Source organism: Suricata suricatta, chromosome 9, assembly GCF_006229205.1.
Source record: "Suricata suricatta isolate VVHF042 chromosome 9, meerkat_22Aug2017_6uvM2_HiC, whole genome shotgun sequence".
Taxonomy (NCBI): Eukaryota; Metazoa; Chordata; class Mammalia; order Carnivora; family Herpestidae; genus Suricata; species Suricata suricatta.
In genome coordinates this window covers 98,362,909-98,390,733 of record NC_043708.1, presented here as the reverse complement: position 1 = coordinate 98,390,733, position 27,825 = coordinate 98,362,909, and the positions used below count along the sequence as shown (strand labels likewise).

Sequence of the window (27,825 nt, the reverse complement as noted above, 5' to 3'; positions counted from 1 at the left end):
AGTCACCTGGATGACTTTCTTTCTTGGGTATCTCCAAGGTTGGGCCATTTTCCTGGCAAGCCAGCAGCAACGCTGCCCTGTTCAGTTCATTTCAAGAAAGTATCTGGTTGTGGGGCGCCTGGGTGGCTCAGTTGGTTAAGCTTCTGACTTCGGCTCAGGTCATGATCTCACCGCTCATGAGTTCAAGCCCCGCATTGAGCTCTGTGCTGACCGCTCGGAGCCTGGAGCCTGATTCAGATTCTGTGTCTGCCGCTCCCTTGCTCATGAACTGCCTCTCTTTCTCAAAAAAAAAAAAAAAGAAAGTATCTGGTTTTGCAAATGAGCTAGAGTTCCCTGTTAGTTTGTTCTTTATATGAACCAATAAAAAATTTATGTTTTTTACTATTATTAGTAACAAATTCCTTGTGACACATGCCATACCTGATGGCAGTACACTGCTGTATCGTCGTGGTGAAGGGCCAGGGCTGTGAGGATTGCCGTGGTAGCTGGTCTGAACTGCCTGTCATATTATTTGGAGGATAAGCAGCTTTTCTCTATCCCCACTTTGAAAACAGCTTAAAGTCTGGAGAAAAGACTTTCATTTCGCTATAAGGCAGGATTCCTTATCAACAATAACAATAATAATAACTACTATTTATCCAGTGCCAAATATTTCTAAGAACTGTGTGATGTCCTGTGTATCTACATAGAATACGTATATAAAATAATCATTTATGTGCTGTATCATTTATACATTGTATCACTGGATCTTCAAATGTGAAGTGGAGGCCAGAGAGGCGAAGTCATTTGCTCAGCCTTGAGAATTGTTAAACATTGGTGTTAGTCATATTAAGGTCAAAAACTCTACTCGAAGTTCTGTAAAATGGAGAAGAATGGTCTAGAAGGTTGATGATTACTTCTAGTTATAAAGTACTTGGTTATAAAGTAATTAGGTGTAACTTTCAGAAAGATACCTTGACATCCGTTCTGAGTAGTTATGCACGTTTAACCAAATCATTCGTCCTGTGTCCTTTGCACCCTTGGTAAGTGGTGGCGTGTCAATCATGTTATGTTCCTGATGTTGTTATTGGAGCAGTTTAGCTTGGCTGTGAAGTATGGTGGGAAATGAAAACAGAAAAACTAAACTTTTGAGTTAAACAAAAAGACAAAGTGTGTCCAAATCCCAGCCTTCCCTCTTCCTAGCTCTCTGACTTTGGGCAAGATTTTTAGTCTCTCTGAGCTTCAGTTTTCTCATCTTAAAATGAATGCAGTTGATGATGGTGATGGTGGTGATGATCATCACCTTCCTCATGGGGTTATTGGAGGAAATGATAATGCCTAACACATTATAAGCCCAAATGCATGTTGCATATTATTCTTGGTCATTATAAATCCATTAGATTATCATGGCATCGCCTTTTCCACATAGAATGAGTACAGCTCTTGTACAATTCTAGTTTTTTTTTAATTCATTGAGAGAATGGGTATTTTCCTCTGGACCAAGATATCTCCCAAAAAAGGTGCCGAGGAATAAGTGAAGTTTAAGAATGTTGTTATCCATGTTCTTGTCCCTTTTATAATGAAAAGTAAAAAGCCAACCTTTTATCAAAGTACAATGCTAAATGACAGCCCAGCCCAAGGGCCACTTGGCGAATGAGCCCACTTGCGTTCCAGGATTTCCTGACTCCCCGCTGCCACTTGTTGTCAGCTCCTTGAAACTGCAGAAATTTGCCTCTGCAGGTGTGCAGAGCGTGCTTGAATTACTCAGGGTGCATGAGAGAGCAAATTATTTAGGCAATAGAGCTGAAAATGTGGGCAAATTAGAATTTTTCACAGCAAGATTGTGCATTGTTAAGCCAATTCATGATTATATGTGTGCGTCTTGCTTCAGATATTCTGCTACACTATAAACCTCTTTGCTGCGATGAATATGTATGTGGACTAATTTAATCAATATACTTGTGACAGTAGTGGTGTCTGATAGAAATCATCCTTTGAAATGCTGGCTGAGTTAATGTGTGCAGTATATATGTGGGCCAAGACTCATAATTTGTGTTAAAAGAAGATTATTTTGAAAGACACAACACTGCCTGTTAGAAAATGAAAAAGCCTGAGGGATAGAAAGCAAAGGGCAAAAGGGATTTTTGTCCTTTTCCCTGTTACTGGTCTGAAAACTCAAGTTTAAAGAACTAAACTGCTTTCCTTTTGAAAAAATATCACAAGGCATTTTTTCCCTCATTGATATATTTGAATTCTGTGAATTGACTAAAAGGTGGAGGGAAGTGGTTTTTATGCATTGTTGGACTAAATGGAAGGTTGAGTAAGTGCCCTGCTCCAATCTGCAAATGTTTGCTTTCTGGAAATATCAACACATGTGATCAGATCACATTCAGAGAGTTTGCCTTTTGGAGCAGGTGGATTTTAATCATTTCCTAAAGAGCACTTGCAGCTGAAATTGTCTTCTGAGGTAAGAGAGCCACCCAGGAAGGTAAACTAGTAGAATAGTTTAACTGACCAATCAGAGCACCTGAACTTTGCTTTGGCGACTGCTCCCATCACCTTACTATGAGCTTCTTAGTGAAGCTCTGCTTCCAGTTCTGCTTTTCCGGCCAGCATTGTCCCCTAGAACCAAGCACAAACACAGCGGGGGTCAAAGGTCTAGATAAACGGCCCCTGCTTGAAAATACAGGCCAATATACAGTGAGTCCCTTCAGACTAAGCATCTTGGCCCCCATAAACCTTATGAAATATGTCTCAGGCTTGAATGTCCCCCAGATCTGAAGAACTGGGAGCTGAAGCAAGGCTGAACACTGGGAGTTTGGGAGCAGTGCTGTGCAGTGGTTGGTACCAAACTCTAGGTTTGTGCTACAACCCCCCTCCTGTCCCCTTCCCCCACCCAAGCCAAGCCGTGAGTCATTCTGAGGGGAGGGGGGAGGCTGGTGCCAGGATCTTGGGGCTGCCCCATCATGAACAGACCCCTCTGTGCCACACCTCTTATTACCTGCAGGATGACAGGAGCCACCGCAGAGGTTTGGGTCTTACCTTTTAAGGTGATGTTAACATCATCATTTCACTTCTCATGGATGATCCACTGTGACGCCAGCAAAACATTATTCTCCATTCCATCTAGACACAGCTTTACTCAGCATTCCCAATATGGAGGGCCTTCATAGCTTTTAAAGAACTAAATAGATGTGCTTTGGTGTCAGGATGGCCGAGTGGTCTAAGGCGCCAGACTAAATAGATGGGCTTGATCTCTCCATTGTTAGACTGGAAGGAGGGTAACTCTTGAAAGGCCCAAGTTCAGCGCTAACATTGCTTTAATTGCCTCAGGTAGTTTTGATACAGACTTAAACCATAGGGCCTAATGAGGTTCATCTTGTTTCTAATTTCTGTGATTACGGCTTGAGATAAGACGTAGGCAGGAAAAGCTCAGTGTCTGTCTTTTTATTTCCCATATAAATTTGGTTTAATAGATGGTCCAGGTACTTTGTGTTGCCTAATTATTCTGTTCCTTAGGGGTTGCAGAGGGGAAGGCTGGTTCTCATTACAGATGAGTTAATTCCCATGGAAAAATCCAGAACATCACTCTTAGCTGACATCACCTTCCAGAATGTCTCTACTACCGCTTGGCTTTTGTGTCTCAAAAGTGTTGGACATAACTCTAGAGCTGCAGACAATATGTGACACAAAACTTGGCCTTGACTATATTAAAATCACTGGAGGAGCCATAAACGTGAAGCATTATTAGAGTTCACATTTTGTAAGGAATTTCCTTGAAAGAAATCAAACAAGACACCAAGATGAGGCAGATTTAGAAATGATCATTTTTGTTAAATCTGACCTATAACCCATTAAGCTGTGTAACTCAGAAGAGACAGTATACAAAGACACCATTATGGATGTATTAGAAAATCTCCCCATTACAGAAAATGTATTGGATGTAAGATTTCGGACAGTCTCTCATTCTGGACAAGGAAGCTCAGTATGTCAACACTAAAAATTGACGTGCAAAGGACTCTACTTCTAGAATAGTGTGCACTTCCTAAAAGTCACTGCAGGCATTATACTAGTCCCCTTGAAAGGAAGTTAGCAGGTACACCTGGCTTATAATGAGGTTAAATCCAGTAATTTAACGTATGCTGTTTCTGAGTATTAAATGCAAACACCGCATCAAATCCAAAGTAAGAGGTTGTGGAAATTATAGCAGTATATGAGATTACATTAGAACAGAGAGCGGGCTGTGTGTATGAGTGTGTTACATCATGCAACATATTCCTTAGGTAAGTCATTGCTTTGTGTGAGGCATGGGGCCAGGCAGGGGCTATTTGAAAATGAAGTACACTTACACTCTTGCAATTGTGTTTGTGTGTGTGAGTTAGTAATCTGACATGATCTCCATAGTGAAAATCATGAAAAATAAAATTTAGCATAATGGAACCTTCCAGGTAAACTGGTGAACATTGCCATCCTGTATCAACAGCCCAGTATTGATCTTCTTTATTTCAGATACAAATTATATTTAATCGATGGGCCAAGAACTTTGTTTTGCCTAATTACTCTATTCGTTAGGTTATTTTTTTTTAAGCCTTAATTTTGTTTTTTTCCAACCAACTGTGCTCAAGATCTATTGTGTTTGCTCAGAAATGTGCTTTGTCTCATTTGAGAACTTTGGTGTGATATATATTAGTCATTGGGTGGTGTTCCCACATGAGGCATTTTCAAGTAATCAGTTGGATAGAAACACATGCACGCTGTACCAGGCAATTAATTTCCAACGTGAAGAACTCAGAACCCACATATATGATGGGTCAGGATTCACTCATATTAAATTCAGCTATAATATTAGCTTAACGCTTAAAGGTTTTGATCATACACAAATGGACTAATTTTTAACACATGGCAACTACATTAATTTAAAAAAGATGATAAAGGCATTCTTATCTTGCCATCGTATGTAACTCATTCATATTTCGAGTTGACTCATTTTCCTAAGTAGTCTTGACTTTTTGGAGTGTATTTTTTTCTCTACCAGTGGAGCTACAATGCTCAGCCAAGACAGATTTATGACCTTTTAAAAATAATGATGGAAAATGAGATCGGAGGAAACATTTTAGTATCTGCTTGGCTCTGAGGCCTAAACTGTGAGCTCTCCACTTTTTGAAGGCTTTGAAATGCTGATTCCAGTCTTCTTGTGGGTTCTTAAACACCTTCTCAAATGACCCATTTTAATAACCCGAAAGCTATTATATAACGAGCAGCCATAATTTAGTCCAGGGCTCTAGGGGGACCCTCACAGTTCAGCAATGAATAGTTAATGCAGTATAATGTTTAGCAGGTTATTAGTTTTCACTATACAAATGCTGATCAGGGAACGCTTTTATAAGGTGTTTAAAAGAAAATGTAATTAACTGGTTGCGTGCTTCTGTTGCAGCTCAAATTGAAATTATTCCTTGCAAGATCTGTGGAGACAAATCATCAGGAATCCATTATGGTGTCATTACATGTGAAGGCTGCAAGGTAAGCCTTTTTAATTGTTGTTGTTGTTTCTATTAATGCTGGAATGTATCTTTGCAGTGTTACTTCTGCTATGTCTAACAATTCAACTCCTTGGCATTTTGAGTGATGAGAAATGACAGGATGGAATAAATATTTTGGTGTTAAATTATAATTAAGGAAGTCACATATATTTTTATGCCTTCCATCAAACTAACAGGAAGCTAGAAGAAAGTATTTGAGCATTGCTTGTTTGTCACTTCTAATCCGAGAATTGATTGAACTGATGAACAATCGCTTTGGCTTTTTGTTCTTTTTTTTTTTTTTTTAAAGAAATGACTCTGGATTTCTGTAGTGACCCTGTTATAAGTTTTTAAGAAAGTATTTCCAATGGTTTAATCAGAACGTAGTCAGAATCTTATTGTTGGCACACGTATGTTGATACATCTGGCCAAATTATGGTAAAACCACTGGAAAGAACTGGGTTCTGGTCCTAATGCCGCCACTGTCCCTCTTGCGTGGGCTTGTTTTAATCTTTCAGTGACTCAGTTTCTCCATCTATAGAGTGGGCATAACACCTGTCCTTCCTACCTTTTAGAACTACTCCAAGGATAGAATGAAAAACTGTAAATAAAAGTCCTTACAAAGTGAAAAATGCTATTTAAATCAATATTTTCATTCTTATTGCTGTTGTTCCTACTTTAATTATCACCGATGCTGATTGAGGGCAATGCGTTCAGCACAGGCATACTGTGGGACTGGGAATAGAGATGTTTATCCTAATCATTCAAGACCTCCAAACCCAGATTGTCTCTGTTATTCAAATTTCAATTTATTAAGATTTAAATCCTCTGGCTTATATTGGAAAGGCCTTGAGACAGCTTACAGGATAAAACAGTGCAAAATAAACAGGCAAGAAGCTATTTAAACATGCAGGAGGCCTCAGAGACAGTTGATTGCCACTGAACCGGGCCTGAATTAGCCCTAAGGGCGTTTCGAGGCTAAGGCAAAAAATAATAATAAAATCCACGAATTTGGTTAGCTTTCCTTCAGTGAAATTAGAAAATATGTCATAAAATACAAAATCACCTTCTGATACAAATAACTACAGGGAGACTTCAGGGAAATTTGCCTCATAATTTCCTTAAGTCTTTGTTTTACTCTGAATCCTTGTAACATGTGCTGCTTTGTACGTGTACAGATGCTCCGTGTTGATCCCATCTTGGTGATGCGTGAGCTTCCTGCTCACCGCCAAGCACGCTTTTTTTTTTTTAAATCATCTGCCTCTTAGGAATAAGGGGTTTGCCACTTAAAGGGGATTTTGAATTGCTCATCATTCTAGCAATCCTCAAGGCCTCAGGTTCTAGATTACCAAGAAAAAAATTATGTCCTTTTACTTCTTCAATTTGTCCTCCTTCAGAATTCATCAGTTAGGTAAAAAAAGTAGACAAAATGAAATCAACTGGCTGACCTGTGCCATCCCAGGACGTCAGGGAGGGCGGTCTGACCGCGAAAACTGACATAGCTTGATTTTCACAGTTCACTCGGCTGATGAGGCTGGGCACCTGTCACACTTCACTGTCACCCACTCTGTGCTCACACCTTCTCGTCCTGCTGGAAGAGGACACAGCCTTTCTTGGTGAAGGGTATATAGACAGTGCTCCCTACCGGAAGTTCCAAGCAAACTTGATACTGTGCGGTGCTCAGCGCCTAGGCACTTCCTGCAGTGGACAGGGTCCCGGGCACTAGGCACATGTCTCTTCATTCCGCCCAAGAGGCTGACCACTCTCTCTGAGTCTTTTAGTAATGCCTCGTGTAGTTTTCTGTGCCAGCTAAAGTGAATACCTAAGAGTGGCATCTGAGGCAGGGCCAGAGTGGAGCTGGGGGCTACCTCATATGAAATACCCAACAGTTCAGAAGATTAATTAACAGCATGCTGTTCAGTAAAATCTGAATTGTCTGAGAACCACTGGGTTTACATAGGCATAAACAATGTGTGTTTTCTTTTTACCCCCAATGTTTATTTATGACAAAAATAACAGCGATAAGAAAACAAAGGGTATGAAGCGCCTAGGTGGCTCAGTCAGCTGAGTATTCGACCTCAGCTCAGGGCATGATCTCTCGGTTTGGGAGTTCGAGCCCCACATCAGACTTTGCACTAACAGCTTAGAATTCTCTCTCTCTCTCTCTCTCTCTCTCTCTCTCTCTCTCCGCCCTTCCCCTGCTTGCACACATGTGTGTGCTCTCTCTCCCTCTCTCTCTCAAAATAAATAAATAAACTTAAAGAAAAACAAGAGCAGCTATTATTTTATAGTTGCCATTTTTTCTAAATTCCCTTCCAGATCTCGTGCCGCCTCGATGCCAAAATGGGGTGTTTTTTTTCTTTGTTTGTTTTGGTTATCTGTGGTTCTGTTCTTCTGTCCTATTGACTTTATACACTGGAAATCACAAAGATAAACAGTTAAAACTTGATTTTATTAACAGATTGGGCCTCTGCCCAGCCTGGGACCTATGCAGTGGTATGTGTTGATATTTGATGCCTATGGTACTTGCTCTGCGATTTTAGTTTCTCTCTGCTATAATTAATATTTTTATTATCCAGTTGTGGTGAAGTCGAGAGACTTCTGCTTTTGCCGTTGATGTTAATGATTTATCATGTTCTAACCAGGTGAGGGCGGTGATAGCATCGGCATCATAAATTGTAAATAATATATCTCTGTGATAGGATCATTAGACATAAGGATGATTTCTAATTATATGTATATAAATAGATATCTAATGAAAGGAAAGAAAGGGACTCAGTCATTTTTGGAGCTAATCACTTTGTGAATGTATTTTCAATTGCATTTTAAAGTCAACCACCTGAAACCATTAGAAACCAGAGAACCTATTTCGTTGCTGAAACGATCATTTATTTTACCACATATTTACTCGGGTAAGATTGCACATGAACAGCAAAACTGATAGACGCTTCATAGCTGGTTCTCTGGTTCTCTGGCTCTCCCAGTTCACCCTCTCCGCGTCCCCTTTGCTACCTGTGGAGAGACAGTTCTGTGTCATGCTTAGGATCTGACTTTGGACCCAGACTGCCTGTCGTATTCTGCTGTTTAGTAGCTTGAGCATCTCCCACCTTCTCTGTGCCGCACTCTCCCCGTCGGTGGCATGAAGATAGTGACTGTAGTGATTCCCTGGGGCTGTCCCATGCACTTCGGTAGAGCCCGGAGAAAACTGCCAGGCATGAAACAGCCCCTCAGTAAGTGCTGGCTGTCGGTATCATCATTCCTAGCCAAGTTCCCCGTGCTTGCGTCATGCTCCTGTCGCCCGCTGTCATTTCGAGGACATGTGTGGGTCAAGTCTTGATTTTGTGACCATTTGCTATTTGTTATGTCGACCCTGCTCATCAAAACAAGACAAGAGAACCACCCCCGCCTTGAGGCCAGGCGCCATCTAAGAACTGTAAGGGATCCAAAGTCATAGAAGAGCTGATCCTTCCTTCAAGCAGCTTCTGGTCTAGTTGTAGAGATGTCTGCAGAGGAAACGCTAAATAGCAATGCAAGAACTAAATCCTGGATTTATTAAACCAGAAAAAAATTTTTAAAGGAAGAAGGAAGTTCAGAAAGAGATCCACCCACATAAGGTCAATTGAATTTTGACAAAGATGCCAATTTAATTCAGTGGAAGAAAGGTGGGTCATTTCAAACAGTATTGCTGAAACAACTAGACATTCATATGAAAAAGAAAGAAGTTAACTTCATGTTTATACCCCTCACTGAAAGCAAATATTAACTTAAAGAGTGTACTAAAGTGGGGTGCCGAGATGGCTCAGTGGGTTAGGTGTCTGACTTCACCTAGGTCTTGATCTCAACCATTTGTGAGTTCAAGCCCCATATCGGGCTCTCTGGCATCAGCACAGAGCCTGCCTCAGGTCCTCTGTCCCCCTCTCTGCCCCTCCCCCACGCATGTGTGCCTGCATACACATGCTCCCTCGCTCTCCCTCTCTCTCTCTCTCTCTCAAAAATAGAATAAACCGTTTTTTTAAAAAAGGGATCAGAGGGGCACCTGGGTGGCCCAGTTGGTTAAGCATCTGACTCTGGATTTCAGCTCATGTCATGATCTCATAGTTCAGGAGATCAAGCCCTATGTTGGGCTCTGTGCTGACAGCACAGAGCCTGCTTGGAATTCTGTCTGTCTCCCTCTCTCTGCATCTTTCACCCCATCCCCTGCCCTGCCCACTCTCTTTCTCTCTCTCAAAATAAATAAACTTTTTTTAAAAAGAGGAAGGGAAAAAAAGAATATCCTAAGCAAAATACGTAATACTGTATTATTTCTGAAAGGAGTCATATTTTTGTAACAGTAGACATAAAAATATTTCCTCAGGGGCGCCCGGGTGGCTCAGTCGGTTAAGCCTCTGACTTCGGCTCAGGTCAGATCTCACATTCGTGGGTTCGAGCCCCGCGTCGGGCTCTGTACTGACAGCTCAGAGCCTACAGCTTGCTTCAGATTCTCTGTCTCCTTCTCTCTCTGCCCCTCCCCCTCTCATGCTCTGTCTCTCTCTGTATCAAAAATAAATAAAACATTAAAAAAAAATATTTCCTCAGACCACACACTAAAGTCCATACCTTATCTTAAAAAATAATAAATTGGACTTCATCAAAATTAAAAACTTGTGCTCTTCAAAAGCTATCATTAGTAAAACGAAAAGGCAAACCATCTATTGGAAGAACTAAAAGAAAAAAACCAAATTTTAAAATAAATGAAAGGACAAAAATAGTAATAAAAAAAGAACAATAACTCAAATAATCTCTTCACAAAACCTGGACAAGGAGCCAATAAACACATGGACACATTTTCAAGGTCTCTAATCATTAGGGAAATGTAAATAAAACCACAGGGAAATACCATGACATATTCATCTGAAAGGCTAAAATTAAAATAGAACAAAACAGCAGCAAACAGAAGAATGAAAACTCTGCCAGTAACAAACCTGATGAGGATGCAGAGAAACTGGCGCATTTTCCGCTCGCCTGCAATCCGGGGCAGGGGGTCTGAATGAAGGTAGCTATGATAGGCATCAACCTAACATCTGACCTAACGCCCGGTCCTGGGTGTTTACCCAAAAGAAGCACAAGCACCTGTCATAGAAAGACTTTTATATGAAAATTTATAGCACTTTTATTCACAAAGTCCACAAAGCTTAGGAAATAACCCAAATAGCCATCAAGTGAAAAAGGAGTAAAAGTGGGTGGCAGATGGGTAGATAAAATCCATGGAATGGAATGCTGCTTAGCACTAACAGAGAAGGTACCCTGTCTGCACAAAGCAACATTCTGGTGAATGAAAGAAGCCAGAAACAAAAGAATACATACTGTGTAATTGCACTTTGAAGTCATTCTAGAAGAAGCACCAATTTTAAATCTATAATGGCAGAAAGCAGATGTGGTTATTACCTAGAGGCAAGTGAAGGAATGACTAGAGGGAAGGACAATTTAGTGGCTTGTGGCAGTGTTCCATCTTGACTGTGGTGGTGGTTACACATTGTCAGAACTCATCAAGGTAGACTCTTCCCTTAGTGTTGAGTTTTTGTATTTAATTTACGAATGAAGTTCATTTAAATATATATATAAATGGGGCTCCTAGCAGTGTCTGACTCTTGATTTTGGCTCAGGTTACGATCTCACGGTTCATGGGTTCAAGCCCTGCATTGGGCTCTGTGCTAACAGTGTGGAGCCTGCATTGAATTCTCTGTCTCCCCCTCTCTCTCTGCCAATCTCTCTCTCCTCTCTCTCTCTCTCAAAAATAAAAATATTTATAAATAAAATGAGGGGTGCCTGGGTTGCTTGGTTGGTTAAACATCTGACTCTTGATTTCAGCTCAGGTCATGATCTCACTGTTTGTAAACTCATGCCCCGTGTTGGGCTCAGCGCTGACAGTGCTGAGCCTTCTTGGGATTCTTTGTGTCTGCCTTCCCACTCTCTCACTCGCTCTTGCTCACTCTCTCTAAATAAATGATTAAACCTGAAAGTTCTTAAAAATTAAAAAAGTATATAAAAAGAACAAAATCCTAGAGTAAGGTCTTAGTCTATGATATGGCACACACAGCTCATACCCACTAGGCAGCTAGAACCCACAGATGGGGAGGTCTGAGTGAGGCGTTATAACCTGGTGTGAGTGAGGCATACGGTCACTTTCTCTGGACAGTGGAAAATAAGGACAGATACGTCTGCCGTTCCCAAATTTATAAAGAGTCCATTATGCCAAGGGTTTCATTACGAGGGTACTTTACCTGTTCTCTTGAAATAATGAAGTAATAGTATACCTACTTTGGTCACGTCTTGAATATTGCGTTTCAGAAAAACATAGACCCTAGGCCTGCAGGGGCATAGGTCTGTCACTAAAGGTGTTTCTGAGCTCATAGAACAGAATTGAGTCCCAGCCCTGGGTGAGCAGTAGGAGGGGGTGTGGGGTAAGCTGAGGCAGGCCTGCCTGGGAGGAGGGGCAGACCATGGAATGGACAGGCAGAGGAAAAGGACAGCATTAAAACAAGAGTCTATAGATGTTAGGGTTGGTGTTCAGTCTTCAAAGTGAATAAAACCGCTGAAGTGTTTTTAGAAAAATGACTTGTTGAGGTTTCCTTTGTTTTGTGTTTTTTTTTGTTTGTTTTTGTTAAATTTATTTTTGAGAGACAGAAGACTGCACAAACAAGGGAGGGTCAGAGACAGAGGGAGATACAGAATCCGAAGCAGGCCCCAGGCTCTGAGCTAGCTGTCAGCACAGAGCCCAACGCAGGGCTCGAACCCACGAACTGTGAGATCATGACCTGAGCCAAAGTCGAATGCTTAGCCGACTAAGCCACCCAGGCGCCCTGAGATTTCCTTTGAGAAATGGTCCTATTTGTCACATTCCACTCGCCTTCCTAGCTTCGTCATTAGACACAGTGGCTGCTCAGATGATGATGAAGAAAAATTCATCTCACAATAAAAAACACAGTTTTTTATCTATATCCTTTAGACTTTTTGGGTCTACAGTTTCAACTCTAACTTTTTAAATAATAATGCACAGTCAATATTGGGGCTACTGAATTGATTTCTGATTACATTTAAGACCTTTTGCTCTTGATAGGATAAGAACAGACTAGCATTTGTTTGTCAAATACTTATTCATCAACTAATACAAGTAAGATGATGCCTTATGCAAAGTTTGCTTTTCCACCCAGAGAATTTAGAGTAGTTTCTTTGCATTAACATTATGCTATCTGAAGGCCCCTGGGTGGCTTCTTCGATTAAGCTTCAGACTCTTGATTTTGGCTCAGGTCATGATCTTAGGGTTGTGGGATCGAGCCCAATGTTAGGCTCTGTGCTGAGAGCATGGAGTCTGCTTAAGATTCTCTCCCTCTTCCTCTGCCCCTCCCCTGCTTGCACACACACATACTTTATCTTTCTCTCAAAAAAAATTATTTAAAAAAAAGACAATATGCTATCTGAGATTAACAAAAACCTTTTCAAAGGGATCAGAGTGCAAAATTGGTATTTTTCTTTTTTTTTCTTCTGAAAGAGTTAAAACAGTTCCTGGAGCTTTTTATGTATTAGGCTAAAAAGAAATGTATATAAATATTCCACTGAGGCTCAAATTGTTTTCTAGAGAATTCTAATGATTTTATTTCAGTTGTGAAAAGTAACTAGCTTTGAAGCAGTTTTATCCACTTTCCAATAGTGATCTATTCCTGTCCAACATTTTTTTTACAGTTAATTTATTTTGAGAGAGAGAATGGTGTGTGCATGTGTGCAGGGGAGGGACAGTGAGAGAGGGAGAGGGAGAGAATCCCAAGCAGGCTCCATGCTGTCAGCACAGAGCCTGATGGGGGTTCGAACCCATAAAACATGAGATCACGACCTGACCCGAAATCAAGCATCAAATGCTCAACCGACTGAGCCACCCAGGCACCCCCGACCATTCATTTTAATGTTTTATGACAGCTGGTCCCAATATTAGAGCTAGCCATTTAAAATAAAAATTAGACTTAGCTGTTTCTGCATCCTGTGATATCAGGGTTTCAGTTCTTGTTATATACAGGTGATAAGAAGAAAAAATGTATTTAGGTCACTCTTCTAGTGCTGTGATGAAATATGCTAGCAGTAGGAGGTGTTAAACTCCAATGTGCATCCACATGATGGATTTTTTTTTAACTGTCATATTTTTTGTTTCTTCATTTTGATCTTAATCATGTCTCAGTAACTCCCGCCCTTCCTCACTCACAGGCAGTGCTGGGCCTGTGGCCTTGTCGCCAGTAGGGGCTCTAACGGAGCGGCCAGCTCTGGGCGGGGCCCCTCGTGCTTGCCTGAGGAATCCCTGCCGTTGAATGTGTGCGTTTGGCTCAGGTCTGAGTGTCGCAGATCACAGTACGCCGAAGCAGACGTCTCCACTTACCAAATATGACACGTGAGGTCAGCTTTAATCAGAGATCATTTGCGCATACAATTCTACAGGGAGGCCAGTCATTATTGAAGGGGAAAGTAGTTCAGGAGATCTGCGATTCCATGATTTATGGCTGCCAGATGTACGTGTGTAGAGCTTTTGCGAATGAGGTTGCCTCTTCTTTTTGGAAGAACAAATTCTCTTCTTCATTCGCTTCCTTGGAAAGTATTCTTCCTGCCCCCCCCCCACTCCCCGCAACTTAATTCTATCATTTCCCTCTGCCTCTTCCTGTCTATGATTTTAATCTATTCATGCCCTCTCCTTACCCCTCAGAAAGATTACGTCGACAATTATTTTCTTTCTTTACTTTAAATACTTAACTCTCTGCCCATGTTTATCCAAAAATATTTCTTCTTCCTCACTCCCGTACTTCTGAATATTCTCAACAGCACGTTCCCAAGAGAAATAAAACTGTAACAGTTCATCTTTTACATAAAGGATTCTCTGCTGATAGGGAGACATACACTCTCTTCAAGAGTTCCCCCATTCCAGTTTTTTAGTTGTATCAGAAAATACAATAATTTAGGCAGGCATAGGAGCATTCACAATAAATCATAGAGTTATGAATAAATCTTGGTTGTCAAAAGCAAATGTGTAGCCGTTCCAAAGCGTCTGCCATTAGAATTCAGCAAGGCAGCTGTCAGCTGTTTTCTTGTAATTAAACAGCCAATGAACAGCTAATTAAGACATATGTGTATACAGAAGTGGAAGTGGATATGTTAATGAACTGTAGGAATCAATTCATTAAGTGAAAATTGTCAAAAGACCAAACATCAGATCAGCATTTCAGCCTATGCCTTACTGAGAAGGAGCCCCGAACAGGAGGGGAGGCCCTTCCGAGCAAGATCCTCTGAGCACCCTTTCAACCACACCCATCATCCTCCATCCAGCCAACCCTCACTTTTGGGCAAAACTATTAATAACCCACATAGGAAATGCCATGTTTATTAAGTAGCTCCAGCAAATGAAAATGTTTTCCTACCCATATGTAAACTTGGTATTCAATACCCTGTGAAATGTCACCTCCCTCTCCTGTGTCTAAACCGTTATATGGAGCTTTGAGTACAGAACTCAAAAGTGGGGCTTGAGCGTTTGTTTGGTTTTGTTGTTTATCTGTTTTTTTTGATCTGTCCAACATGGTTGCCTCAGTGCTTTTTTGCTACTGTATTAAGAAGTCTGTGGCATTTGGAAGAAGATGCACCAGGATTCAGCTCGTCCTTCCCCTTACCTGCTGTGCAGCTTTGGACACAGGGCTTAGCCTCCGTGCACTCTAATTTTCTCATTGTAAAACAGATACAGCAATACCTCTTTGCAAGGCTGATGTGAATTACAGATCCATAATGTTTACAAAGTGTCCTACACAGTGCCTGGTATTGAATAGGTGTTCAGCATATGATTCTTACCACAAGTTTTAATCAGTACCATCTTTTTTTCCCCATTGGTCATTCATTCAACAAGTATCTGTTGACTTTTCAAAGTACAGGGTTAACTACTGGAAAGAAACAAGGTGGTCAGTGAGGGAGACCTGGCTCTACGCGTGCACGTGGGAGGGGCCCCTCTGCCAGTCTTGGAAGGCTGAGTCAGAGAAAGTGATTATGTCAGTGAATTCTGAAGAGATTTCCCAGTGAATTCTGGGAAGTGGAGGTGAAGTAGGGGGCTCTGGGGATGGCTGTCCTTTGAGGAACTGTGAACACAGTAGTTTAGCCTTGGCCGGAGTATGACTTTGAGAAGTGGAGTGAATGTTGGAGAGAGTTGTCTGGACAGGTGGTCATGGCCTGGTCATTAGTAGAGGCTATTGAGGGCTAATAAGCAGAGAAATGGCCTGGTCAGGTTTATGTCTTAGAAAAGATCTCCAATGAGATGGAGAGAGTGTGAAGGGAAGCAAGAAGTCCATTTGGGAGGCTGTATAATAACCAATTCGGGAGATTATAGATATGGAGCATTGAAAAAATTGCAGTAAAGATGGAGAGAAGTAGATGGATTTGAGAAATATGAAAGTGAAAGTGGCAAGAAACAGCCCACTACAGTGACTGCATGGGTGTGAGAGGGAAAGAGGCAGGGATGTAATGAAGCTAATCATCCTCCCTTGAGTAACTGCGATGAAGTTGGTCCCGTGGCTGAGCAAGCAAACACCGACGGAGACAAAGCTAGGAAATGGGCGGTGGGTTGGGTTATGTTCTGTTCTGGAATGAAGACAAAACCATTCAGCTGAAATTTCTGGAGATAGAGTGTGTGTGTGTGTGTGTGTGTGTGTGTGCGTGTGTGTGTGTGTGTGTGTACGCGCGCGCGCGTGTGTGTGTGTGTGTGTGTGTGTGTACAGGGTCGGGGGTGATAGGGCTCTAGAAGGCCAAGCTACCGCTTTGGGGAAAGGCCCATCCAAAGTAGGGAAGATTCATTCAGATAGTCTGATGGGAATCTAGGGAAGGACTGGCCTCAGGCCACTCACTTGCTGGTCAGTTTTTAACAACTGACTCATTGGAAAACTGTATCTATCTGTATGAACCAAACTTCACTGTGTGCCTCATGAATAATATGTCACACAATTTACAAACAGTAAAATCTACAATATTCTTCACTATAAACTTCATAGAGACAAATGGTTGTCGCTAAATGCCCTCAGTGATTTTTGCTGAACGCCTGCATCCGTAGCTATGGTTGCAGTTGATGAAAGACTGTAGTGCCAACATGAATGTTGATACTTTCATTTACATTAATGAATAAGAGGAAAGTGAAATAAGGGAAACATGTTTTGGAACTTCACTCATTCATCAGTGATGACGTGAGCAACCTCTTTCCTAAATCAGATAATAGTTTTTAAATACTAGAATATTTCCTCACATTCATTGTGCTATTCACAATGTAGTAGCTACAGATATTACATTCTTTTTTATTATTTATTTATTTTAATGTTTATTTTTGAGAGAGAGGCAGAGTGTGTGTGGGGAAGGGTTGGAGAGAGAAAGTGACACAGAATCTGAAGTGAGCTCCAGGCTCTGAGCTGTCAGCACAGAGCCTGATGTGGGGCTCGAACTCACAGACTGCAAGATCATGACCTGAGCTGAAGTCAGACATTTAACTGACTGAGCTACCCAGGTGCCCCAGAGACATTACATACTTTTAACTTTAACCCACATCACTGTTTTTCTTGATCACTTTTTAAATCTAGACAACAAGCAGAACAATAAATCAAGGCCTCATTCATAGCTTTTGCCAGTTTCCATGGTATAAATACTCCCAGCACATGGTCAATTTCAGGCCTCCCAACATGACATCTCACTGAACGCAGAGCAGGGAAGATATGCACAGTAGCACACCATTATTATGTAGTAGCTACGCCATCTGGATGTAATTGATGTAAATAACCTCAAGAGCGTGGATAATAGCAAAATAATAATAAGTTAATTTTTAATAATGGTTATGTTTCACATATTGGTTCACAAAATTCCTGAAATTTTAACACTTGGCTCTTAAAACCTGCTGTGAAACTTCTCCCATACACCATGGCCTCAGTCCCAGCCCTGGGGAGCTCCAAACTCGTAGGACTGATGAACAATTCTGTAGTGTAGAGTCAAAAGTTAGGCAATAGAATTTCCCAGAGGATGCAAGCAGAAATGGGAAATAAAACTCAATGAAAGGCACTTCATGGTTTTTTTTTTTAATTTTATTTAGTTTTGATATACAGAGAGACAGAGCATGAGCAGGGAAGGGGCAGAGAGAGAAGGAGACACAGAATCTGAAGCAGACTCCAGGCTCTGAGCTGTCAGCACAGAGCCTGATACCGGGCTCGAACATACAAACCATGAGATCATGACCTGAGCTGAAGTCGGACGCTTAACCGACCGAGCCACCCAGGCGCCCCTGAAAGGCACTTGGAAAGGCTAGGTAGAATGAGGGAAGAAACATTGGAGGGCTGTCTTTGAGGCTGTGGAAGTTGATGCGGATGGTTAGTGTGTATGTGGAAATCAGAACTGTGTGGCGTCACTTTTGTTAGCCCAACACTTGAGAGATACTTAAGTGAGAGGGTGCTGTGCTTAAAAGTAGGCCACTGGAGTTTGAGTCTTCGTAGTAATGCTTCCTCAGGCATGAGACAAGCTGAAACCCGTCACTAATCATTCTGAGCTTCATTTTGTTACCGACAGAATACAAAACCTAGAGTAGATCTGTGGTTCTTAACAAGGGAAAGGCAGTAGAGTCTTCAGGAACCTTTGTTAAAATATTTATCATATAAAAGTGATCTCTTAGGGTTTTTTACCTGCAAAAATGGCACTTTCATATTGTTCAAACTTTATGTGTGTTCAGGACTATATCCCCGAACGTTCTGGTTCAATAAATGTCAGGTGTATTTTTTAAATGCTTCATGGGTGTTCTGAGGCACCATCTGCTGAGAACTTTTGAACCTGATAGATAATCTCACAGCTTCCTTCCAGTTTCTAAAGGCCTGTTTGTATTACTCTAATTTACTATTTGCAGTAACTGCATGCTGGTATGCTGCCACTAGGTGGTGATCGTGTGCCACAGTCACACCAAGTTCTACCCTCAAGTTCTCGGCTCAAGCCCACCATGTTCATACACATCTCCGTGTGTTCGGACATCCATAAAAATGTCTTCTTTTAAGAAAACCAATGAAGTAATTCATGAGCTCATATTTTGGCAATAAAACTCCAAAATTATGAACTTAATATCTTTTCTAGCTAACTCATAGCTTCAGAACGCTCTCTCTTCTTTACACATAACCTTTTCGGTACCACCCAAAGCTCCATGCACTGGCTTGTCCTATTCACACTCTCTGTGTGGCCTCAAATTCCCCAACCCCTAGAACTTGTGCCTCAGCTCACTCACTTCTCACTTGGACCCTCTACAGGATTACTCCCCAGTCAGTAAGATCCTACTTTTAGATTTATGAGCATATTTCGACTTCTCCCTTTCTTCCTCATCCTTCTTATTCTTCCAGTCCTCCTCTTCCTTATGTGTTCATCAGCTTTAAATGTTTTTCAGTTTAACTTCCCAAATCCATAAGCCTATGAGAAACCCTAAGGAATGCTGGGATGAAAAAGAAAGAAAGAGAGAAAGAGGGAGGGTGGGAGAGAGAGAGAGAGAAGAGGGGAAGGAAGGAAGGAAGGAAGGAAGGAAGAAAGGAAGGAAGGAAGGAAGGAAGGAAAGGAAAGCAAAGGAAAGCAAAGGAAAGGAAAGGAAAGGAAGGAAGGAAAAAAGGAAAGAAGGAAGGAAGGAAAGAAAGAAAGAAAGAAAGAAAGAAAGAAAGAAAGAAAGAAAGAAAGAAAGAAAGAAAGAAAGAAAATAGAAGGAAAGGAGAAAACCAAGCCCTCATTTTGTCTGAAATGCAGAGTTCAGTGTTCATCTGAGTCATACAGGCTTACCCTCTCTCTCCCTTCATGGCTCTCATTTTATAACCCTACTTGACCCATCCCGTCTGGTATGTGGTAGCTCTTCTTGTGGGCATGACTCTGTCGTCTTAGTCCAAGAGGAAGATGTGTACTCTGGCTCTTAAACACTCCTAGAACTTTCAGCAGGCACTTGCTCAACCGACTCAATGAAGAGTGAATGGTGTGAAGAGCAAGGTGCGTCTGTTGGCTTGCCTGCCTTCCCTGATCCCTTCAAAGCTGAGACACCTGAAAAAGTATAGTTCTTTTCCAAGTCGATAGCTTGGAAGCCAGACATTAGTTCCAGTCTCAGTGCCATTGCTAAGAGCACATGTGGAAGGTTTCATGGATTTGCCTTGCAATTTCTGGCATAATTACTCAGATGTCTTTAATGGCTCGGTGTCTTTGAAGTGAGTTTGCTGTTGTTTGCTTTGCTTGTTTTCCAAATAAGCCAAAGTATTTTAGAAATAAGTAAGGTGAATAAAAAGGAGACATAATCCTCTGGTCAGAAATGAGGGAAAATCGTGAGATCATGAGACTGGTTTTCTCACATGACTGTAACACACATCAGGAGGTGGCTATGGAAGGGAATTCTGTAAAATGCCTGGGCAGCACCCTTTAGTCTGCTAAAGGGGCTAACCTGAAGGAAAACAGCAATTTCAGAGTAGATCAGTCTTGCTGCTTTATTCATATCTGTTTCTTTGCCTAATTTAATGGTTGTCCTCTATGAGAACAACCAAGTTGAAATCCTTTTGACATGCAAGGGAAGCAGAAAAATAAAAAAGGATGAAAGTGTGAGTTCTGGAATTAAGCCACACACATTTATCTCCGGACTTTACCCCATGCTAGTGGTGGAGCTCCGAGCAAGTCATGGTACCTAAAACCAAGGAAATGACGATGCCTTCCGCATACTGCCCTTGTAATAATAAATGATGTCATCCACATATTGTTAAAACAATACCTTAGGGGCACCTGGGTTGGTTAAGTGTCCAGCATCGGCTCAAGTCATGATCTCATGGCTCGTGAGTTCGAGCCCCACATCAGGCTCTGTGCTGGCCTCTCAAAGCCTGGAGCCTGCTTCGGATTCTGTGTCTCCCTCTCTCTGTACCCCTCCCGTGCTCCTACTTTGTCTATCTCTGTCTCTCAAAAATAAATAAACATTAAAAATTTTAAAAAACAATATTTTCTGATCAGGTAGATGAGACACACAGACACAAAACTGTTATGAAGGTTTTATACTCACAGCTCCCAGGAAAAGGAGGCGCAGCATGGCATGCAGGGGGACCACAGTGGGAAGTCCTAGGATCAGCCACAGGTAGAGGGCGGAAGTGGAAAATGTGGGCAAGAACCTTGTTGTGATTTCTCCTAGAAAGGAGTGGGCGGGCCATGTAAGCATGTTTAAGATTGGCTACTTTTCATAATTTTAGCCAGCTCTCATTGCCCTAGCTGTCTGGTACCTGGTCCGGGGGTAATTTGGGCAGGGCAGTCGTGGCCCGGAGTGGGAGAGCCTTGTAGAGGAGGTAGTTGGGTATATGGGCTCTGGATTGGTTGGTTTGCCTGTGGAAAGTGCATTCCCAGGCAAGTTGTTTAAGATGTCTAGGAATTAGCTAGCCCTGGGAATGTAATCTCTCCTGGTCACAAGTCCCCAAGATGTCAAAGCATAAAAAGTATGGAATAAAAATATATGGTTAATACAAATATTCATTAAAATCCCTCTGTCGTCATCATGATCATCATCACCACCATCAGCACCATCACCATCCTCTCTGAGCATTCCCTGGTAGCAGAACAAATTGATGGCTTCTATGCAAGCATTCTGGAACTTACTAGTGATGGTTGATATTAATTTGAGTTTAATAACTAGAAAGTAAAAAGTAGCATTCTTTTTTTGTTAATGGCCCAGCCATGATTCAAGAGCTGTATGTAGTTCTGGATTTCATATTTTTGAAGGAAGTGGAGAAACCTGAAAGGATTCTGAAAAGAAATACTTAAGGTGGGAAAGAAAGGTGACAGATACTGTGATTTGATTTATGGGCGAGGAATTGGGACATAGGGTGACCATCCACAAGTACTGCTTCCCAGAAACAAAGGAGATCACTCAGACACTCTCCATATGCGATGACCATAGAACAAAATGGTGCAGGATAACTGTAAAGCAACAAAATTCAGCTTCAACTGAAGGAAAAGCAAGTAATTCCTGATCCTAGGCACCTGTAGAGAGCACAGACATGGAGGGTCTGAATGGTGGTAGAGTTTCAAGAAAGAAATAGACACCTTTCAGCTTTGGCAGAGATTATGTATCTCTGACACATTGAATACCTAGCTAGGTGACCTCTTGGTATCTCTTTCTAAGGATTATCTGCCTGTTTTACCATTTATATTTTCCTGAATTCTCTCCATTAAGCCCCAAAGAAAGCTTTACTTCTTCTCACTTCCTTTTTGCAGAGGAAAAAAATACACAAAACAAATGAAAAACTCACAGATTTTTTTTTTTTTTTTGAGAAAAGAGAGATTGCTTCACAAAAGAGGCCAGACTTGACATAAGGGAGATTTAAAGCACATCAGACAGACGGTCTGAGGCCCTGGACCCCCAGCCTTGCCCATGTTTAGGGTAGTGAGTGGTTTGGCAGAGAGCCAAGAGCAGGTGATACAGGTCAGTGCCCTACCCCCTCCCATTCCAGGCTGACTTCCAAAACAAAGAAGTGGGAACTAAGGTCAAATCCATGGACTTACTCCAAAGTCACTCACTTGTCACAAAAGAAACAACATGTGTACTAGGTTGCACTTCCCAAGTAGTTCACATACCTTTCTACCTACATATTGTAGAAAATTCAAAAAGTGCAGATAAACTGAAAAATGTTTATTTTTATATTCTTTTTATGTCAATAATTGTATTCCTGAAATACCATATTTAATGGCTTCTGAATGTATGGATATCCGGTTATTCTTCCAATTTACTAATGTTGGACATTCAGCATCTTTCTAAATTATTTTTATAGATATCATGTGTGATGAACATCCTCGTGGATAAGTTCTTTATACTATCCTTAATAGTCCTTTAAAATATATTCCCTAAAAGATCATTACTGATTTAATAAATAGACGTTTTTAAGGATTTTTATTCAACTGCCAAATTTTCTGCAGAAAAATCTTGTGATGAGAAAGTACCCTTGTCAGTTTTTCCGGATTTTACCTCTCCCCTCTTCCCTAGAGTCCCCATTATTGGGGTCATGTATCTTTATTCTTAAGGATTTGAGGATAGTAATACTCTTTTGTACCCTTCATGGCTCTGTGTCATAGAATTGACTCTGGTTACCTTCCTTTTCTTCAGTACCTCCCCAACTTGTGAAATCACTAAGAGATAAATCAACAAGAAAAAGACAACCAAGTTCCCCATATGTTTAGAAATCAAGAAATATGCTTCTAAATAATGTATTAAAGAAGAAATCGATTGAAAAATGAGAGCATGTTTTCAAATGAATGGTAATGAAAATACTACATAGCAAAACATGTGGTTTACTTCTGAAATATAATGAAAAGGAAAATGTGCAGCTTTAGGAAAATGATAAACACTGAAAATTAATGATGTCGTGAGGATCCAGCTCAAGAAATTAGCAAAAATGAATGAATGAGTGAATGAATGAATGAATGAAATGCTTGAGATCAGTACCTCCTTTGGCATCTTTGTTATACGCTCTCATTTCCAAAACAGTGCTTAACAAATAAGTAGAACTTGATGAATATCAGATTGGATTTGCTAAATAAAGGCCCTAACTCTAAACATATGGTATTTCCAAATTGTCAGGGGTTGAGGAGCATTCCCATTCTGATTGATCTACCAAGATCATCCATCCAAATGTCATTTAAGTTCTTGGGGCAGTAGATTGTCTTAGAAAATGCAAGATGGCTGGAGTGTGGTGGAGTTAAGTGGGCTAGTAGAGATTACCCAGCGTAGCAGGATTGCAGCCACCATGAGTTCCACTGAGGCAGCATTTTCCTTATCTCTGGATACCAATTGATCAAGCACCAATCCTTCAAGCACATGGTTTTGGTCGTCAGAAGCTAAGAACAAGACCCGATCCTATGCCTTTCACACAGGCAACCATCTGCTGGAGTTAAAGTTTCACATGTGTAAGGGACAGAGGATTAAACTCTGGGGCTCAGTTTTACCCAAGAAAAAGAAGTGACTTTAATTTCATTAATGGTCTCCTGGATGATTCTGCTACAGCTTTAATTCTCCATTAAACATTAATGCTGCTCAGTGCTGAGTATACTGCCTTTAGTATCATACGGCTCAAACTGACACTAACCTGTTTTATATTTTATAACCGAATCACAGGGCTTTTTCAGGAGAAGTCAGCAAAGCAATGCCACCTATTCCTGTCCTCGTCAGAAGAACTGTTTGATTGATCGAACCAGTAGAAACCGCTGCCAACACTGTCGATTACAGAAATGCCTTGCCGTAGGGATGTCTCGAGATGGTGAGCACTTGTCATTTGAGTTGTATAGCAGCATGGGCTTGTGAAAGTGTCTTCTGACACCTGGACCCAGATCTGCCAGAATATGTCCCCTCTGCCCCTTCCCTTCCCCTACATCACCCCACCTCCTTTGGTAGCTTTGTGGGGTCCACAACAGTTACTTCCCCCTCGGTAATCCATTGCAGTCAGCTGGGGAAGGGAGTGGCATGGAAAAGAAGCATGTGTGGTCAGAACACCTTCAGAGTTTTGACATTGAAGACATTACAGGTTGATGAATTGATTGAACATAAGTGTCATCTGAGCACCAAAATAAATATGCGTCTTAGAGGCATTTTCCCCAGTAAGAAACATAAGCCGGAACTAATCATTCACATGCTTTACACTAGTAAGCTTATTGGCAGTTCAGTTGGAATGGATTAGCTTTTCTGTTAACTGGGTATTTTGAATCACATACCAATGTCATATATTTGCGTTTTAAATGTTTTTTATTAGGTTTTTTATTTTAGTTCCAGGGTAATTAGCATACAGTGCTGTATTAGTTTCAGGTGTACAGTACAGTGATTCAACATTTCCATACAACGCCTTGTGTTCATCATGACAAGTGCACTCTTTGATACCTATTGTCTATTTAACCCATCCCTCTTCCTGCCTCCCTCTGATAAGCTTTATTTTATTTTAAGAGTGCCCTCAGTTAAAGTTATTATTTCTTTTTTCAACAAGAACATTTTTTACTAAAAGCATACTTTAGAATACATGGTTCTAAAACATATATGTAAAACATTCCATCCAAGAAAAATTTATTTTCCTTAAGTTTCTTCAAGAATCCCCTGGTTAAGTCATGTAAAAAGAGACATGACAAATATTATAAATTTAAGAATACTGAAATCATACCAAGTATATTTTCCAACCACAATGGTACAAAACTAAAGATCAACAATAAACAAAGCTGGAAAATCTACAATGTAAATATTCAGTATTTAATATGTAAATATTAAACAACATACTGCTGCATAAGCAATGGGCCAAATAAGAAATCAAACAGCAAATTAAAATATGTCTCAAAACAAAAGAAAAAGTCATATATTTATACGCACAGAATGTATGAAACCAGTTTTATACTGCTTTATACTCAAAGACAAAATTTTTTTTCCTTAAAAGAAAGTATGTTAAGAAATAAATAGATCCCTCAAATTAAAACAAAATAATCAACCCCAGATTTCAAGACAGTTATTCTTATATGGGGAAACTGGGCAGAAAGTATAGCAAATAGGTTTATGACTATACTGGCTGGCTGGCTCTCTTAAGGGATCCCTTGAAGGAGGCATCTCTTTCAGTGGAACTACAGCCTGTGGGAGAGACTTCGGAACACTGGGCAGGCACTCTGAAAGCCTGTCTTTCCCCTTAATTAGATGTTCTTTAAGCCCGTAGACCTGCCCAGGTGTAAGTTATGATGTCCTTCAGTAGTGGTGCACAGGATGGCCTTTTAGAATGTGGAGGAACAAAAATATAAAGTCTTGGGGTATAAGAAGATGCAAGTCACAGAATGTATATTCTCAGAAATTCTTATAATTGGCAGCTCCAGGGATTTCATCTTCTGATGGCTCTAAACCAACAAAGTTGGGCATTTCTCTTGTGAGCCTGTAGGTTAAGATCACAAGTTGTGTGTGCACCTATGGTTATGAATCCCTCTGGGTGTTCTAGAGTATTCTTTAAAAAAAAAAAGTATTCCTTCAGTATGCCTCTTGGAGATTTTGCACGTAGGTGGCAACACACATTGTTGTGGGTTTGATGTGAATGTCGGGGCTTATACAGTGACAGGCCTGGAACCTAGAGCTCAGAACAGCCTGATCACTAACCAGCCCCTCCCAAGTTTGTTCCTGAGTCGTGGAAACTGGAAAGTGCCCGAGATCCCACTCCTTTGTTTCCTATGTGTAAAGGAACAGCATATCTTCCTTGGCAGAAAATGAATACCCCAGCCTGTGTAGGTGGTGGCCCAGGTTCCCAGCTTCATTTGCATCCACCTTGCCTCCTGCTTCTAGACTCCTAGTATCATAATGGTGGTCACGTGGGTGCGTTCATCCACCTAATCAGGTATTAATGTAACCATAACCAATTAGTAGATCTTAGGCCCTCCAGCAGAGGCTTTATCTGCGTACACAGAATCAGGCTGACAAGTAAATGGGTTAGTGGGAGCATTCAGACCAGGGAATCATAGGGTTCCTTTTATCAATTATCTGGTGTTTCAGGAGAGATCACGTAAGATTCCGAATGAACTGGATAGTTACTGTGCTCATTGTCTTACTTTAAATATGGGGACACATCATAAGGAGAAACTTGCAAACACAAATTTGCCCAACAGGGATCTTACACAGTGTTTGCTCTTCCCAAAATTCTGATACTCTTTTTACTGGAGGCTAAATGACAACAGCAGAAAGTCACTTAAAGGTTGACCAAAGGGTTTCACAGGGGTCACCATGACCCAGGAGGATAAGAGGGGGCTTCTTAGGTCACATAGACTCAGAAATATAATTCAAGGAATTGCAAAGGCCTCATCCAGTCTGTTTAGGTCTCTCGGCAAAGCCCCAGATTCAGGCCATTGAATTAGAAAGGAGCAAATGATTGAATGCGGGAAGTGAATGAAAGTTGAGATTTGGCTGCGTGGGCCTCCATGTACCTCTGTGAGTCTGCATCCCTATACGCTGGTACGAACCCTGGGAAGAGAAAGAGGTGGTCTGGGCAGGCTGCAAGGGGGGGACATGAACAAGCCCATTAAGTCACGTATCCATGGTTCCCACGGAGCGTGGGATCATGTGAGAGCAGGAACACCTACGCGGTCATTGCCCTTCCACCAGTCCTAGGTCTGCTTCTGAAACTTCACTCCTCTGGGGTGTGGACCAGGCCCTTGTGGGGTGGGACTGTCTTCACCTCTGAATCGTATCCTCATTTTGCGGTTATGTGGTTTTTGATGGAGATTGTCTGAGACTTAAAAGAAACCCCTAAAGCATGCTGGAGAGAATAATAAAGAAAAACATATTGTATATGGCGCGGTTTGGCTTTTTTCTTCCAGCTGTAAAATTTGGCCGAATGTCAAAAAAGCAGAGAGACAGCTTGTACGCAGAAGTACAGAAACACCGGATGCAGCAGCAGCAGCGAGACCACCAACAGCAGCCCGGAGAGGCTGAGCCGCTGACTCCGACCTACAACATCTCGGCCAATGGGCTGACAGAGCTTCACGAGGACCTCAGCAACTACATTGACGGGCACACCCCTGAGGGGAGCAAGGCAGACTCTGCTGTCAGCAGCTTCTACCTGGACATACAGCCTTCCCCAGACCAGTCAGGTCTTGATATCAATGGAATCAAACCAGAACCAATCTGTGACTACACACCAGCATCAGGCTTCTTTCCCTACTGTTCTTTCACCAATGGAGAGACTTCCCCAACTGTGTCCATGGCAGAATTAGGTAATGGCCTAATGTTTCCACTGTGATGCATTGCTCATGCCTTTACAAGGGAATGGGGTATGTGGGACTTTCCTGTAATGAGTTACGTTATTTAATGATACTAGAAGAGTAGTTCACCTTTACCATTTGGCCCACTTCAGATTTCCACGCTGCCCCTTGCTTTTGACTATGCCCTTCTTCCCATCGCATATCCAAGAAGGACATTGACCTCTCAGTAGCAGAGATGGAACAGCATGAATTTAAAGCAGTCTTTAAGTCCCACAGAAACTATACACTCAGGGAACAGCTCCATTAATTTTGTTCATTATTCTCTTTAGTTATAGTCCAGGTAATGCTTTATACCTAAAGTCATAAAAATGGCAGCGGACACCCTGAACCTAGTCCATACACATGTTTCTTTGACCAGTGCAGAGTTTTAAGATTTTTGAATCACTTGATAAAATTATAAACTTAGACAGTTCTGCCTGGACGTTCACATTTTTAGCTACTTGTTGAGAGGGGGGAAAATCTAATTACACTGGACCGGCATTTGTGAATGACAATAGGCAACTGGCCCCAG

At 41.3% G+C, this 27,825-nt stretch overlaps 1 protein-coding gene and 1 long non-coding RNA gene across 4 annotated transcripts in view; one reads left to right on the top strand and one right to left on the bottom strand.

The window, feature by feature from the left end:
- RORA (RAR related orphan receptor A) overlaps positions 1 to 27,825 on the top strand; it is a 92,471-nt gene that overhangs the window by 51,972 nt on the left and 12,674 nt on the right. Inside the window, exons 2-4 of the mRNA XM_029952427.1 lie at positions 5,414 to 5,499; positions 23,665 to 23,806; positions 26,871 to 27,266. Of these exons, the coding sequence (XP_029808287.1) occupies positions 5,414 to 5,499; positions 23,665 to 23,806; positions 26,871 to 27,266 (624 nt within the window). The remainder of the gene's footprint in view (positions 1 to 5,413; positions 5,500 to 23,664; positions 23,807 to 26,870; positions 27,267 to 27,825) is intronic.
- The window catches only part of LOC115302509, a 47,905-nt gene continuing 28,482 nt past the window's right edge, over positions 8,403 to 27,825 (bottom strand). Inside the window, exons 5-6 of one of the 3 annotated variants that reach the window (XR_003913504.1) lie at positions 10,842 to 10,890; positions 8,403 to 8,510 (exon numbers count right to left, since the gene is read on the bottom strand). This is a non-coding gene — a long non-coding RNA (uncharacterized LOC115302509). Of the gene's footprint in view, positions 8,511 to 10,841; positions 10,891 to 20,584; positions 20,691 to 27,825 lie in introns of those variants that run through there. The other 2 variants (XR_003913503.1, XR_003913505.1) reach the window with 2 other exon arrangements.